Source organism: Mytilus californianus, unplaced genomic scaffold (assembly GCF_021869535.1).
Source record: "Mytilus californianus isolate M0D057914Y unplaced genomic scaffold, xbMytCali1.0.p SCAF_3, whole genome shotgun sequence".
NCBI classification, from domain to species: domain Eukaryota; kingdom Metazoa; phylum Mollusca; class Bivalvia; order Mytilida; family Mytilidae; genus Mytilus; species Mytilus californianus.
In genome coordinates, this window is record NW_026262679.1 from 126448979 (window position 1) to 126466727 (window position 17749).

Below are 17749 nucleotides of genomic sequence, written 5' to 3' on the forward strand. Positions count from 1 at the left end.
ATACATCATAAACATAGATATAAGTGATACCAATCAAAAGTTAATCATTCAATGGCTAGTTCAATTTTTTTCTGTATTTGTTTTTACGTCTGAAATAGTTTTGAACACAATAATGACTATACTATTGCTATTTAAAAAAGTTCTAAACGTTATGTACATTAACCGCGCGTAAAGTCACACGAGGTAGTCCCAACATTTCAGAGGGGAATTTGAAGTTTTGTTCAATGTCACATGGAATTTTTTCAATCAATCACATGTTGAATTTACTATCAATATTTACATACAGTGGAATAAAAATGATTATTAACTGACCTATGTGTTAGCAAGGCATGGTGTAACAGTGATTTTAAATGATTTAAGTATGTTAATTGTAAGGACAGTATTAGGAAAAGAATAAAGATTAAATGTTGGTTTATTTATTTATTTCAGTCTGAAGATCAGAGAGACTATGAGGAAATGCATGCAAAATTAGAGGTAAAAAAATATATATATAAATGAGGAGATGAAGTATTATTGCCAATAAGACAACTATCCACCAAAGTTCAAATGAAGTGGATGGAAGCAATTACAGGCAACCATACGGCCTTCAACAATGAGAAAATCCCATACCGTATAGTCTGCTATAAAATGCCCAACATAAATAATATGAAGCAATTCAATTGAAAAAACTAACGGCCAAATTTATAACAAAACAATTTACAAAAAATCAAAACATGACCAACATGAGCCAATGACAACCACTGAACTACAGGCTCCTGACTTGGAACAGGCACATAAAGAATGCGGAGGGGTTAAACATGTTTGTGAGCGCTCAACCCTCCCCTAACCTGGGACAGTGGTTAAACAGCACAACATAAGAACAAACTATAAAAATCAGTTGAAAAAGGCTTAACTCATCAGATCAATACAAAGCAGAACAATCAAACAAAAACACAGACAGGACGTGGCAGGGTATTTATCCATCCCTCATCCCTAACAACAAAAAGGACACTAAGTACAGATCTGAGGGTACTCACAGTTACTGACAGCTAGTTCAAAGCCAATAACAACTAATAAAATATGTATCTAAGACTATAATATCAATCAGCACACATCCAACATCCAATGGATTTAGTGTAAAGACGTCATTAACAGTGAGAAAAAAACATGACCTTGTGTAATGCCAAAATAAAGGTCTCGACAGATTGTAGTATCGTTAAAGTGCATATGTGTATAACAAAACTATTTAGTATGATTTTAATTTACTGATAACAAAATCAATATTTATACCAAAAAAAATAATATTCAGAGATCTAATTACAATGTTGAATTGGTAACCTTTTAGAATAAGCTTATTTAAAGGATTGATAAAAGAGGGACGAAAGATACCAGAGGGACAGTCAAACTCACAGATCGAAAACAAACTGACAACGCCATGGCCAAAAATAAAAAGACAAACAGACAAATCATAGTACAGATGACACAACATAGAAAACTAAAGACTAAGCAACATGAACCCCACCAAAAACTGGGGGTTACTTCAGATGCTCTGGAAGGGTAAGCAGATCCTGCTCCACATGTGGCACCCGTTGTGTTGCTTATGTTATTACAAGTCCGGTAAATAGTCTAATTCAGTAAGTCACATTCGTGAAAAGGGAAGGGTATTGAAGTTACGACATAAGGAACATATCCGATATCGTCTGTGAAACGGTTATTTCATATTGGTCAACCAACTCGTGATGGCATCCGTAAAATTTACGAAGGGATGATTTCAACTTCACCATTTGGAACTCTTAATTTAATAGCTTCCTTGTGAGCAGCAATCCTCTATCAAGGAAATCATGATAGGAAATACAAGCCCAGGAATATCGTATCAACTGGGAGATATATACTCCGTATGCAGGCGCTGCTGGAATGTTGCTACTTAAAAATGGAAAGTTCACAATTGGGAAGCTGAAATCATCTCTTTTGTCGTAAAGTTTTGTTTTCAACCGACCCTCATTGTCAATTTCTAGATGTAAGTCAAGATATGAGGCAGACTTAACTGTATCTGTAGTATCCTTTATCTCTAGTTCGATGGGATAGATTCGTTCAACATAGTCACCAAATTTTGTATTATTTAGTGAGAGAACATCATCTATATAAGTTTAACTGGGATCGTATATAAATTTCTGGGCTCGGTTAACAACATCACCGTAAAATTTAGGATGTGGTATTCCATCTGAAGAAAGTTTTATACAGGTAATTGGATTTTTTTAGGCTACCAAGTGATAATGAAAGTACCGACCGTTTGACAAAATCTTTTTAGATTTTAACACACAAAGTTATGAAACACAAAATACAGATCACCTTCAATTTGAATTGGGGTTTTACTGTTAAAGAGTTTCTACAAGCAGTATCTGTGATCACTAGATCACAGGCCGATCACAGGCCCGTAGCCAGGAATTTCCAAGGGGGGTTCAATACAATCATGCTCAACTTTAACAGTTACAATTCAAGCAGAATGTCGACTTTAACAGTGCTTATTTGTTTTCAAAGTGGGGGTTTGTACGAACCCCTCAAACCGACCTGGTAACCGGTGTGGATCACCATATTCCAGTTGCTTCTAGATTCTTCAAATTTGTTTTTGTAAGTAAGAAATAAACATGATTTGTTATGATTTTGAAATTTTTTATTTTACAAGTAGGTTTACTATTAACTTTTTATTTTTATTGTAAACATAATCAATATGAAAGCATATAAAGAAATTAGATTTATGTTCCTTTAATGGTTAAGGAAGTATACATTTGCCATGTTTACAATTTAAATAGATGAATGAGTTTTAAAGTTACTTAGATCTGCAAGGTGTCAACTTAAAAGGAATTTTAATTTAAAATTTTCAAAACATATATTCTTTATCAGATTTTGAATTTGTTTATTAAGTGAAAATTTGTGATCTGATGTATGAAAAAAAGATAAAATAACATAAATGGTACCAACTTTTCTGCATCAGATGCGCATTTCAACAATCAATATCTCTTCAGTGAAAATCTTCACTTCTTGATAAAATTGAAAAATTCTTTTTCTTCAGATTGTTTTAGATTGGCTTTAAGCAGCCAACCAGTATGTTTGTCCTCCCCTTTTATATTAGATCACCTGACCCAAATGATCAAGTGAGTTATTCACTTAAATCTGCTGACAAGTAGTGGTATATTGTGCATGACACTGCATGGAACTTTTGTTAATAAGCTGTATGGCAGGCAAGATTTTGTGTTAACAATTTTTTATTTAAAGGAGTTTTATAAGAAATCAGATTGAACCTTTTTTTATTTTTTTGTTTTAAGGAAGGCCTCAAGAAAGGAGGATTTGTAAAAGATACATTGGAAATAGTTGAGCCACAAGAGGGTAAGATTAGTTCAAAAATTAACTCTTTGTTTGTAAATAATGTTTTTCTGTTGAAAGCTTATAATACAACATTGATTAATACAATCCAGAATTGTAATTGTATTAGAGTGGGCCTCGGTGGCATCGGTGGCCTAGGTGTCTTAGTAGTTTATGTACTGTATCACTAGCCAGGCACATCCTCCACCAGTAGTAACTGACCACCAGGATATACACAATAGTGCTGCAATCAATCAATCATAATTCTCTTAGATAATTTCACGATGATAAAACATTGATTCAGACTCTTTATCTGCCCTACTGAAGAAAACAATTTATTTAATAACTTAAATTGCAGATTTCCCGTAATCCTGAACTAATATGCTGGAACAATGCAATTGGCAAAATATGATCTACTATAAATTCAGAAATTATTGCGAGGTTTTTATTATTGCGACAAATGTGACAGAGTTTTAAGCATTGATTGCATAAAATTAAATACTGTTATAGCAGATGAACAATAGTGTCTTGAAACAAATTAAAGCAAGCTTACAATTATTTGCTTCTGTTTTTTTATTTCATTACTAATCAAGAAAAATGAGTTTCCATTAATGATGTGATATGCAATAACTATGCCAGAAACAATAATCATGTGGATGGTTAAAATTTAAGAGTTGTAAATCCCAACTTTTTACCTTGAACAAAATCGAAAATAATATAATGCACAGTGAAAACTAGACTTACAGAAACAATTGATTAACCTTTGTTTATATGGATGTGTAAGTAGTAGTTAGTAGGAAAGATAGAAGCTAAGACTATTTTAATGGATTGATGGGAACATAGTTATTATTTCATAAATCAACAATAAAATATTAACATTTTCTTTACAGATGAAATTTTACCAGAACATGAAAAACACTTACAGGAGGTAAGTTACTATTTTAAAGTCTGTGTATTAAATTCAATTCAAGGAAAGGATAGGACATTTCAGAATCCTCTGAATTAAACTTGGAACATACCTTTTGTTAAAATTGTCTCTAGACCCAAAGAATTCCAAATGGTTTACTATTAGTATTAGAAATTTAGTTCTTTTTGAATTGTTGAAAATTATAGTCAGTTTGGCCAAACATAGATAAATGACTCTAAAGGCCTGCTAGATCCTTGAATTAGAGATCCCATATTATATAAAACCTTATGGAACATGGAGTACCAAAAGCTGTTTCTTTTTGTTTAAATTTCAACAAACTTCATAACTTTAAGTTACAGCACCATAAAGTATAGTCCTGCATTCAATTCTACATTAAGTTCAGATTACATTTCCTAGTAATGATAACCTGCCATAATGACCACAATACAACCTGTATTCTTATCAGAAAATGTTTGGATTGTTTGTGGCATTCATGTAAACTGACAAGTTAATCTGAAAGAATTTTTAAAAATCTTATTCACTTGATGATGCCAGTATGATAAGTTTCCTATAATAAACATGGCATATTAGTTTCATGATTACATTCGATTTAAAAGAAGGGACTTTCTCTCAGATTCCTATAAATATCTATTTCTATTTATAGTCCCATGTAATAATTTCTTTATTTTTCGTTTGATAGTTCAAGATATTGGACAGTGTAATATCAGAGGTTCACCCTGGGGATGTCATATTCCAGCCATTGCTACACCAAAGCAGATTTACTGGATCCCTGTCCCTACAAACCTGTGGTTTTACACCTGGAGCATCCTACATAGATAAATATCTGTCTACTCTACAGCCCAGTAAGTATACACAACAACCAAAGAAAGGCACCACATCTATTAATTTCTTTGGAGTTCAAACTTCTATAGCATATAACTTTTTTTTAAAATGATTGAAATGAGTCAAAATTTTGACTCAACATTTCTGAGGTCGTAAACACCAAATTCTGTGAAAATGAAGATTTTTTCTTAATTTCAGTTTTTGACGTCTCAAAAAAACAATAAAATGTTGCCAAATTTTGCGATAAATAAAGTCAAGCAAGAGTGAAAACAGTCATATATGCCAGACATGACCTAAACTAAAATATATTTGTCCTAAACAGTAGATTGTGATTGAGGACAAATTTTTTATGCCCCTGCTGTCACCGGATGGGGCATTAAGTGTTACTGTTGATCGAACGTCCGTACGTATGTAAGTAAGTCAGGAAATTGGTTTCTGTTCTCTAACTTTAGTTTGCGTCAACCAAATGTTATGAAACTTATACACAATGCTTATTACCACAAAACACATGTCAAGTGCTAATTTTGGTGGCATCACTTATACTGTTCTAGAGTTATGCCTCTTTAAAACATTATATGCAAGCGGGGGCATCATCTGTGTCCCAGACACATTCTCCATTTATTTTTTTTACTGAAACAATTTTGGTCATTTCATCAAGGATTTGTATAGTAATCTCAAATCCTTGATTTCATTGAGATCAAGTTTAGTTAGTAGACTGTCACTCTTCATAGGAGTAATTGCCCTTAAATGAGGAATTTTTTTACTCTCTTTTGTGTTTTGAGCAAAAACTAAAGAAGATAGAGAGAATTTAATAAGACAAATTGATCAGCGATACAAGATCAACAAAACAAAAATTTTTGTAAATTCTATTCTGGTCTACAATGTTGGAGCGAGTCCATTGTTGATTATGCACATAGACCTAGGTGAGCAACACATGCTCTTTAAAGCCTCTAGTTTTGTTAACCGGATTTTCGAAGGAAATATCGGTTATTAAATTGGGGATGTACGGTGGGTGGGCGGGCGGGCGGGCGGACGGCCGGGCGGACGGCCGGCTTCTAAACAGTGTCTCCACAATAACATGAAAATGCTTTAACAAATTTTTTTTCAAATTTAAATATGTTGTTTCCTGGGACTTAATGAAGGTCTAGTTCAATTTTCAAGATTTTAGTATTTCTCCTTTTTGAGTTATCACCATTTTTAGTATCCAAAATTGGTATTTTTAAATATTTTTCTCTCTTGTTATCATATTACGACTAAGGTAAAGCATATGGTAAAAGTCTTATCTCACAATTATAATTGGAGTGACAGATTTATTTGAAAATATTCTGTTTCCTGATAAGATCTGTAGGACTGTATATATAAAGTTTGAAATTTACTAGTAGGACTGTATAAATAAAGGTTGAAATTTACTGTTCATTATTAGACACTTTGAAGATAATTAAGTCTCCCAAACGAAGTTTGGGAAGACTTATTGTTTTTGCTCAGTTCTTATTATTATTATTATTCTTCTTCCTCTTCCTCTTCCTCTTCCTCTTCCGCCGCTTTTAAATTTGAACTTGTCCGCACCCGTTCTCCAAAACCGTTTGTCAGATTAACTTAGGGTTTCACAATATGTTAGACTAACATGTCTAGTGGTGCAATCAGGGTTTTGTTTGTGCAATGGGGTTTATAAAGGGGTACTTTGAGGGGCAAAAAGAAAAGAGGGTTTTACTATAGAACCCTATGGGATTTTATTTTTTTAAATTTTCAAATGATTATAAATTGAAAACCGTTTGTGATAGACACAATCTTTTTAATTGAAAATGTTCTAAATGATAAAACCCATTAAATGAAATACAGGGTTAGTCCCCAGGGGTCATCCCCACCCCCTGCCATTTAAGAAAGTTCTAATACCTTGTAAGTGGTCAAGATCCCCACCCCTAAACCATATATATTCTGGTTTGTCATGCTAAGATGGTTTGAATGATATACAGGGTTAGTCCCCAGGTGTCATCCCGACCCCCTGCCATTTGAGAAAGTTCTAATATCTTGTAAATGGTTGAGATCCCCACCCCTAAACCATATATATTCTGGTTTGTCATGCTAAGATAGTTTGAATGATATACAGGGTTAGTCCCCAGGGGTCATCCCGACCCCCTGCCATTTGAGAAAGTTCTAATATCTTGTAAATGGTCGAGATCCCCACCCCTAAACCATATATATTCTGGTTTGTCATGATAAAGCACATGAAATGAAATACAGGGTTAGTCCCCAGGGGTCACCCCCACCCCATGCCATTTGAGAAAGTTCTAATATCTTGTGAGTGGTCAAGATCCCCACCCCTAAACCATATATATTCTGGTTTGTCATGCTAAGATGGTTTGAATGATATACAGGGTTAGTCCCAAGGGGTCATCCCGACCCCCTGCCATTTGAGAAAGTTCTAATATCTTGTAAATGGTCGAGATCCCCACCCCTCAACCATATATATTCTGGTTTGTCATGATAAAGCAAATCAAATGAAATACAGGGTTAGTCCCCAGGGGTCACCCCCACCCTATGCCATTTAAGAAAGTTCTAATATCTTGTAAGTGGTCAAGATCCCCACCCCTAAACCATATATATTCTGGTTTGTCATGCTAAGATGGTTTGAATGATATACAGGGTTAGTCCCAAGGGGTCATCCCGACCCCCTGCCATTAAACAAAGTTCTAATATCTTGTAAATGGTCGAGATCCCCACCCCTAAACCATATATATTCTGGTTTGTCATGATAAAGCACATGAAATGAAATACAGGGTTAGTCCCCAGGGGTCACCCCCACCCCATGCCATTGAAGAAAGTTCTAATATCTTGTAAGTGGTCAAGATCCCCACCCCTAAACCATATATATTCTGGTTTGTCATGCTAAGATGGTTTGAATGATATACAGGGTTAGTCCCCAGGGGTCATCCCGACCCCCTGCCATTTGAGAAAGTTCTAATATCTTGTAAATGGTCGAGATCCCCACCCCTAAACCATATATATTCTGGTTTGTCATGCCAAGATGATTTGAATGATATACAGGGTTAGTCCCCAGGCATCACTAATGCATATAACTTTACTGGACCAAACCAATTTTCACTGGACTTTGCCCCATGTCAGGTGACCCTGGGAATAACGAATTATGGGAGCTTTGTTTGGGAGACTTCGTAACAGCATCCTGTTACAATCATTTCTTGTTACAGATAATTTTTATAGGTTTTTAAGAGATAGACATTTTGAAGTTAATTACATTACTAATAATTATATACCTAATGTTAGAGTACTTTGTTAAAAGGTTAAACCATAGTTCTGGTTAAGGGGAAATAACCTTTCAATTTGCAAGCATGATTCATTAGATAATAATCTGTTATTTATAAGTTTAAAAGTTAAAATTAAGATAAGATAAGTTGCAGATCTATATTAGTATGTTACAGATGAAAGAAAAAATATTGGGAACTATCAACTATATATATAAAGTTTGATTTTGATTTATACACTAAGTGATAAGATAACACACATCTTGTAATTTCCAATGCAATCACCCAATTATAATTGGAGTGACATATTTATTAGAAAACTATTATTTATATTTGATTATAATTTAAAAATAAATATAACATCATATCTCTTTACATCATATCTAATTTTGGAGTCTATGGTTAAATCACATTTAATTTTAGATTAACATGATTAGTTCATAGAAATAAAGTTTAAGTTATTTCCATTAAAACAGAAATGGTTTAACTAAGAAGTATTTCATCAAAAATTGAATTCTTGGGGTTCTTTGATTTGCTGATTCTAGCAATGTACTTAGCATTTGGATATTGGACCATAATAGGTAAATGTTCAATTTCAAATTTTTCAGTTCTTTGACCACATTTATTTTGTGTCACAAACCCATGCTGTATTAAATATTCAATCACAATCCAAATTCAGAGCTGTTTTAAGTTTAAATGTTGTGTCCATACTTGCTCAACTGTTCAGGGTTTGACCTCTGCAGGAAAATCTGGTTTGCTGTCACTCTGACAGCCTCTTGTTTAGTATAATATATCTTTGAATTGTTGAAAGATTACTAGAAAATAATGTTATTTTTTTGTAGAGGATTATAGTTTGTTGCTGACATCCAATATATTACAGAATACATTAGATAGTGTTGCATGTCAGGAAGCTGTTCTTAGATGGTTGTTTCTGTTGAGTAAGTACACATTTTTTACTTAAGCCTTTAACTGTTATAGAATTTTTGGAGAATACCTACATTATATATATATATAAAGTGATTGCTGAAAGCTGATGATGCACATTTGTATTTTGGTTTTGATTATACATGTATATTTTTATGTGCACAACACAATTGTTTAGTTATAATACATGAAATTTATAATAGTGTATTTTGGTGTGCCGTTACATGTATTTATTTTTTTTTAAAGTTTATATGGTTTATTTTACTGCCCCAAACACACAGATAAAAGGAGATGTTGGGTAATGTCAAGGAGACAATAAAACAACAACAAAAAACAAGCAAATATCTATATCAACAATAGACACATCATATGTCAAGTTTATATTGATATGCATGACACATGTGTATTTCAGTGTGCATTACATATGTTACTGTAGTAAGCTTCATCACAAGTCAATTTGGCCAAATGTTTTGAAAACCAAAAAGGACATTATAAAAGAGAAACTAAAATTGAAGGACCATCTTTTACCTGAATGGAAACTTTAGAAACTTGTCTTTTTTTAAATTTCTCTTAGACAGATTTTGCTGGTAGTCTGTTTTAACTACAATGATTTGTTTTTAGCATTGGTCACTTTATCCAGGAAATTTGATATATTACAAACAAGAAAATAAAAATCCTAACCTCAACAAATTTTTTTTGAAAAAAACTTATGTGACTATTGCAATTTAGAAAAATCTATAACTACTAGTCCAATGAAATTGATTGTAATGGTATCTGTTTGCAGTGTCTGTACATAGTAACCAGTTAGTAACACAGGGATGTCACAAGACTTTATTGGAACATCTAAACAGACAGATACATTTTAAACAGTTACCACAGACATGGATACCACCCATACCAGATGTCTTATCTGTCTTCTGTAATTATGGTAAGGTACACTGGACACAGCCTATACAATATATACTCAAAAGACCAGTGTTATTGACACAGTTCATACAATATATTCTTAACTAGTAGAACGTGACACAGTTCATACAATATATACTTGAATACCAGTCTTTTTGACACAGTCCATATAATATATAATCAAGACCTGTCGTACTAGACATAGTCATACAATATATACTCAACCAGTAGCACTGGACACAGTCCATACAATATAAAGTCCACCAGTCTATATAACATAAACTTAAAAGACCAGTCACACTGCATGCAATAAATTTACATGTGTAAGACTTTGGTTAATTTTGGAACATTCAAATACGAAATAAAAGATGAATTTTGGTCTGTTTTGTGGGATTTTTATATCAACTCAATTTTCAAACAGTTACAGACTTTGCGTATATATATTTTTTTAACCCGAAATAGGTTAACAGATGTATTAATATTCATTTGCATAAGGTCAATTTTTATCCAACGCAGCTCATATGATAATTCCAATGTCATATTTTAAGTCTTATGTCATTGGTGATTGTCTTTGCAACTATAAAGATTATACATGTGTAAACCTGTTGCATGATTTCGTGAGTATTAATTCTTGCCCCTACAAAATAGTTCTGTAAGTTCATGAAATATTTTATTTGGGCATATTATTAGAATTATAAGTTATTATATATTTGGGAGTTTATAAATGTTAAAACTCTTGTCTTTCACTCACAAACTCAACTTAAAATTGTTTCATTTGTGAGTGTCTACCCAGTTTACACATCAATAAACTCCTTTATAATAACAATGATTGCTGTAATGAAAACCAGTCTTATAGGTTCAGACTTTATTGTCCCTTCAATTCATTTGGTGATCAACTCTTTTTTGTGTGCCTGTGTATGTAACTGATATAAAAGTGGAATTTTAATTAGACTACTGTAAATCAAGATGCTTCTATTAATTCTAATTGCATTAAATGTTTGCAAACTTTCATAAAATCATTTTTTAATAACTGTTGAGTCTGGTCTAACTGGCACCACAATAAAAACAGGCAGTCCCCCAACATAATACCCTATACAATTATCCTTCATATAGTGGGCACTGTCTAAATCCAGCAGCTGATCCTATTGTTGAAAATAGGCAGTTCTGATGATTGCACAAAACATGAAAATATCCAAACAATTTTTAAATTTTAAATTTCTCTGACTTTTACTTGTAGCCAGATTCAAATGTAATTTAAACATGCAGTTCATGCTGTAAAACATTTGATACAGGTTTGTTTTTGTCATCACTTATGCAATGAACAATGAGGATGATGTACTCAATATGAAACTCAATTCAGTTTTTACTGAAAGACTGTGCCAAACTTGGAAGTAATAAATTAAAAAAAAAAACATCTGTTAACGTAATACTGGTAGTATAATGTTCATGTGAATTTATATATATTTGTATGCCCCACCTAGGGGCATTATGTTTTTTGGTCTGTGCGTCCGTTCTTCCGTCCGTCCGTTCTTCCGTCCGTCCGTCTGTCCCACTTCAGGTTAAAGTATTTGGTCACGGTAGTTTTTGATGAAGTTGAAGTCCAATCAACTTGAAACTTAGTACACATATTCCCTATGATATGATCTTTCTAATTTTAATGCCAAATTAGAGTTTTGACCCCAATTTCATGTTCCACTGAACATAGAAAATGATAGTGCGAGTGAGGCATCCGTGTACTATGGACACATTCTTGTTTTATAATTATTTCAAATGGCTGGTCAAAAAAGGAAAATATTAAGATGCAATCGTAACTGTATTATAAAATGTGGCTATGTGTTGAGGACTTTTTACATATTTTATTTTACTTTAAAGGTTGTGAGGTAAGCAGATTGCTGCCAGACAATATAGCAGACTCGACAGAAGAGTACAGGTATGTTTGGATAATTAATATTAAATTTTTTTTCTTTTTTTTTTTTTTTTTTAGAGTATTCCATGTATATTTTTTTTGTTTAAGTTAAAAATATTCCCTATTGACAAAAAAAAACAAGTCTTTGAAAGAATTCAATTTAAAAAATGTTGCTTACCAGATAATTAAGTGAGAATTACTACTTTTAAAATGAGAAAAGAAATTAATTTTTTGAATAGAATATAAAACCTAGCAAAGTGATTTTTTACTGAAACAGCTCCTCATGAAGGTGTTTTGTAAAGGGGGAAATAAGAATTTAAATTTTTTTTTGATTCATTATTCATAGTTATTTATATTTCTATAACTTTTTATATTTTTACAGTAGCCATATTATCCAGGAAGAACAAAATGGAATGATTCCAAGGGGAGGAAACTCTATATGTAGAAATCTACACCTTGTCCTCAATATCATTGGACAGTGTTTGCATTCAAGGTATGGTAATCAATTAATCAAACGTCATTTCCTGGTGGCTCTAATGCAGACTTATTTAAGTATCTAGTAGGTTTTTTCAATCTAAGGGATTTTGCCTGAATGAATTGCTTAACTTTTGAATAATTCATTTATTAACTGATAATTTTGCAATAAGACTATCATACAAACAATTTACACCATGATAGTAATAAAGTTCTAGGTACTGGGTGGTTAGACCATTCAACAGCTGCTTTACAGACCAAATTGTAATTATGTAAATTTATAATAGATCAGTGCCCATGATACGTTTGTGGAAAAAAATTTATCTCTCACACTCAAGGCTAAAATGAAGATCTTCTACAATATAAATTGGAAAAGATGTTTTAATTTCAGTAGCATTATCAGTGCAGCATAGGCAAATTTTAAATTAATTGAAGATTTTTCTATTTAAGAAGAATCTGCAGGATAAGGGCAATGTGACAGCAAACATTTATTGAACAACCACTATATATTTTAGCAACAAGGAGAAGTTGAAGGAAGATTTTGATTATATATGCTTTAGCATGTATTGAGACAGAAAGAAAAGATGAAGTAATGTAAAAATGATTGAATGATCAATAAATTTGTATTATTTTATCTGTTTTAGACCAAGGTACAGTAGCAAACAGCTGACTGATCTACTCATTATTTTATGTCATGTAGCTATGGACAAGTCACATAATAGGTCTGTACACAATTTTATTTGACATTTACATATAGTCACTTACACATTTTTGGTTATTGTATTCTAATTTAATGGTCCTACTGTGGTTTCAGTTAGTCTTACTCATGATAAGTAAAATTATAATACTTCAAAATTTTACTGGACTTTTGAACATAGTCATCCTTGGATAAACTGAATTATATTCTTAAAAAAATCATTCCAGGAAAGAGAACTCAATCCAGATCAAAATATTTTACTGAACATTTCCAGTGTCCTATAGATGTTTGGATCACACATTCACATAAGCAGATGTGCCAGTACTTTCTTTGTCTGTCTACACACAAATACGCCTAAGTTCTTTTAAAAAAAATTACATAAATTAATATTGACCAAAGAGTTGACAATCATTTTCATTTCTTGTTGTACTACAGTTATTTCAAAATATCAAAAGGTATACTCATATTGTCATAATTATGGGTCATCTTTATTAGTTTGGAACAGCTGAGGAAAATTTAAGTTTTCTTTGCTCATGTTAAGTTACAGATTTATCATTTTAAAACAAACATTTCCTGAATCTTAGTCATATTTATTACTGTCAGAAATTATATTTACTGACCACACTACCATTTTATTAATAAAGCAATTTAATGATTATATAGCTAAAGTAGTTTTTCACTACTCATTAGTTAATAAACATATTACACATATTGAATTGATTTTAAAGAAATTTGCTATATTAACATATATGAATAATATGAATTTTGATTTCAGCGAAGTGTTACCACATGAATTCCAAGTTTGTTTAAAAGGCATCTTGAAAAGTTACAGTTCAAACTACTGGGATGCACATGTAAGTCTTTGGTTCATTAAGATTAATTAGATGGAGAAAATCAAGCTTAACTACAAACAATATATGGCAGAAGTATTTGTGTGTTGATTAAAATCTGACAATGAAAAACATGATTTCAAATGTTTACCCAGATATAATTACCCCTACCCCAAAGGAGGAGGAATACTTGATAATACGGGTCCATTTTTCTATCCATCCATCTGTCTGTCACATATAGTTCTGGTCACAATTTTTTCAGGAACTACAAATCAGATGCTTCCTCTATTCTCTTATTCTCTTGGAACTAACTATTTCAGTGTCACGTGCCATGTCGCACTGTTTATTTCAATGTAATGTATCATTTGACTGTTTATTTAAGTGTAATGTGCCAGGTCACATTCTATTTTTTTCACATTACCTAGCCTTATGATTTCTGTTTTATTTCAGTGTAACGAACTGTGTCATACACTGTTTAAAATCACTGGCCATCATCATAATAGACAGTACTTAGCCCAGTTATTACCTGAGGACAAACGAGGGGCATATCTACAGAGGAGATTGGCCTACCTGTATTTACAGGATATGTTTGATGTCGGTAGAGACACAGACATTAAAGATTACAAAGTAAGATATTGTCAATGATTCTTGAGTGAAGGGAATGGGTACATATTTACCCTTTGAGGTCAATTGATAAGGATCCATGTAGAATAGGTTGACTTTTTTTGGGACATCATTGGAGATTTCAGCAGGGATAATTACTCTGGCATTATTTGAGATTTAAGGATTATAAAATTCTGAAACACTTCTGATTTAAAGGGAAGCTTATTTTGGTTTACTTTTGAATGTACAGTGTAGTTCTAAGATTAGAATTCATGTGCACAAATATAGATTTATAAATTTTGATAAGAAAATGTCATGCAAATTTTGTTATTTAATCTTAAACTTTGAAGCTTGTACTTGTTTATCCAGTCTTAATGTGTGCATAAGCTTTTCATAATTTATGTATACATGTTTTTTTTCAAATTAAATGCTCCATATATACTTGTTGTTCTGTAATTAACAAGTATTTTATTAAATTGCAGATTAAATGTCTTCATGTGTATCTGACGAAGCTGCAACATTTAGTTACAACAGATGTATATAAATTATCCAGTGCAATAAGTTACTTAGATATAGCTGTGGGAAATAGTGCAATAAAAGTGTCAGAAAAGGTAAAGTATGCAAAAAGATAGGAAAAAATGGATTAGATAGTGCAATAAAAAAGTCAGAAAAAATTAAATATACAAATAGATATAAAAGAGTGATAAACAGTGTCCTAAAAAAATTGAAGTATATAAATATCTGAGTTATTTCCCCTTATATGGTAAGATTCAAACAAACAAAAATCTGTATTTGTGAAAACAGTTAAAATACTAAGATAAAACACATAAATTTCTTCATTTAGGTTAAAAGTTTTACAAATAAGATGCATTCCTCTGTTGAAATTTAAAGATCTACACAGATTGTTATCTGCTATTTGGCAGTCCAATACAGCAGAAGACACCTGATCTGACATCGAACAAAACCTTTTGCACTTTGATGATCAATACAAATGTAATTTAGTTTTGAAATTTACAGTAGTGTTGACTATCTTATATTTAAAGTAGATGTATAAAATAAAACCAAATATTATCAATACACTTTATATATAAACATTGTGTATTACAGGAAGATTTGCAGTACCTTTGTGACCAGTTAAAGAAGATTTCCGGTGATGTAAAAGACAGTGTACAGATGTTAGACAGAAGCTGGGTAGGTTATACAGGACATTATCATTTAAATTAGTAGGAAAATGACATTTGTCTATAAGGACTTTTGATAGCTGACTATGGGTTTTGCTCATTGTTGAAGGCTATACAGTGAAATGCTGAAATAGCTTCGTCTGGTGTCCTAGATACTATAATTAATAGGCGTAGTGTTACCCACATCTCCTTTTATTCATATATAGGTATGTCATTTGTTTTTGGTAGCTCTGAATTATGACAGGAATTGAAAAAAAATCAGATTGTCAGTACAAATATATGTACACAAACTGGATTTTTGAAAAGCATTATTTCCCCAAAAATTTGAACATCTGAATTTGATTCTTTTCAGGTAACAGGACTCTTAGATGCCAAAGGTCAATTTGACCTATTAAAAATCATTTGAAATGTTTTTGACAAATTTGTGATTGTTTGTTTGGTTTTTATTTCATACTGGAGTTGTGCCTCTTTTAATGTGGGAAAATGACCTATAAACAAATCTGATTCCTGCACTCATCTTTCGGGGCAGGGGTATTTGTCTCCATACATACATAAACTGCACCATTGGTAATCTTTGATTAACACTATTTTTTTGTGTGTGTATATGATAAAATTTAGTGAGTTTGCCTTACATAGATTAATATCAAGATATGATATATTGTAAATAAATGTAGAAGATAAATTTGTGTGAGTTTACCTTACATAGATTAATGTCCTATTAAACATCATAATTTGTTGGCTGTCACAGTTAAAACCACCATTAGAAGTTCTATATTTTGTCCCTGTATCACTAAGATTGTGTTAGATTCTGTCTTTGTGTGAAAATTCTATCTCTTTTACCCTGCTAAGATATCACATATTTTTGTCGAGCCTTCGACTTTTGTCGAAAAAGCGAGACATAGCGATCCTACATTCAGTCGGCGGCGTCCACAAATATTCACTCTGTGGTTAAAGTTTTTGAAATTTTAATAACTTTCTTAAACTATCCTGGATTTCTACCAAACTTTGACAGAAGCTTGTTTATAATCATAAGATAATATTCAAAAGTAAATTTTGTAAAAAAAAATTCCATTTTTTCCGTATTTTACTTATAAATGGACTTAGTTTTTCTGCCAAGAAACATTACATTCACTCTGTGGTTAAAGTTTTTGAAATTTTAATAACTTTCTTAAACTATCCTGGATTTCTACCGAACTTGGAAAGAAGCTTGTTTTTGATCATAAGATAGTATCCAGAAATAAATTTTGTAAAAAAAAAAATCCATTTTTTCCGTATTTTACTTATAAATGGACTTAGTTTTTCTGCCAAGAAACATTACATTCACTCTGTGGTTGAAGTTTTTGAAATTTTAATAACTTTCTTAAACTATCCTGGATTTCTACCAAACATGGAAAGAAGCTTGTTTATGATCATAAGATAGTATCCAGAAGTAAATTTTGTAAAAAAAAATCCATTTTTTCCGTATTTTACTTATAAATGGACTTAGTTTTTCTGCCAGTTAACATTACATTCACTCAGTGGTTAAAGTTTTTATAATTTTAACAACTTTCTTAAACTATCCTGGATTTGTACCAAACTTGGACAGAAGCTTGTTTATGATTAAAAGCTAGTATCTAGAAGGAAATTTTGTTAAAATTTTGTTTGATTTTTTCCGTATTTTACTTATAAATGGACTTTGTTTTTCTTCCAGTTAACATTACATACAGTCTGCAGTTTAAGTTTTTAAAACATTTATTAGATTCATAAACTATCCTGGATTTTTACCAAACTTGGACAGAAGCTACTAACAATCAAAAGATAGTATAGAGAGGAATATTTTTATTAATTTTTTTCCTCATTTTTGTTGAGCCTGCGATTAACAGCAAAAGTAGGCAAGACA

The 17749-nt window shown here is 31.9% G+C and overlaps 1 protein-coding gene across 3 annotated transcripts in view; it reads left to right on the forward strand.

Annotated features, from left to right (window-relative positions):
- LOC127736119 (SMC5-SMC6 complex localization factor protein 2-like) overlaps positions 1-17749 on the forward strand; it is an 80030-nt gene that overhangs the window by 58417 nt on the left and 3864 nt on the right. For all 3 annotated transcript variants that reach the window (XM_052246660.1, XM_052246661.1, XM_052246659.1), the window contains 13 exons: positions 430-474; positions 3303-3363; positions 4230-4267; positions 4947-5109; positions 9192-9287; positions 10058-10201; positions 12052-12109; positions 12468-12578; positions 13204-13281; positions 14032-14110; positions 14537-14713; positions 15172-15300; positions 15797-15880. In XM_052246660.1, the coding sequence (XP_052102620.1) occupies positions 430-474; positions 3303-3363; positions 4230-4267; positions 4947-5109; positions 9192-9287; positions 10058-10201; positions 12052-12109; positions 12468-12578; positions 13204-13281; positions 14032-14110; positions 14537-14713; positions 15172-15300; positions 15797-15880 (1263 nt within the window). The remainder of the gene's footprint in view (positions 1-429; positions 475-3302; positions 3364-4229; positions 4268-4946; positions 5110-9191; positions 9288-10057; positions 10202-12051; positions 12110-12467; positions 12579-13203; positions 13282-14031; positions 14111-14536; positions 14714-15171; positions 15301-15796; positions 15881-17749) is intronic.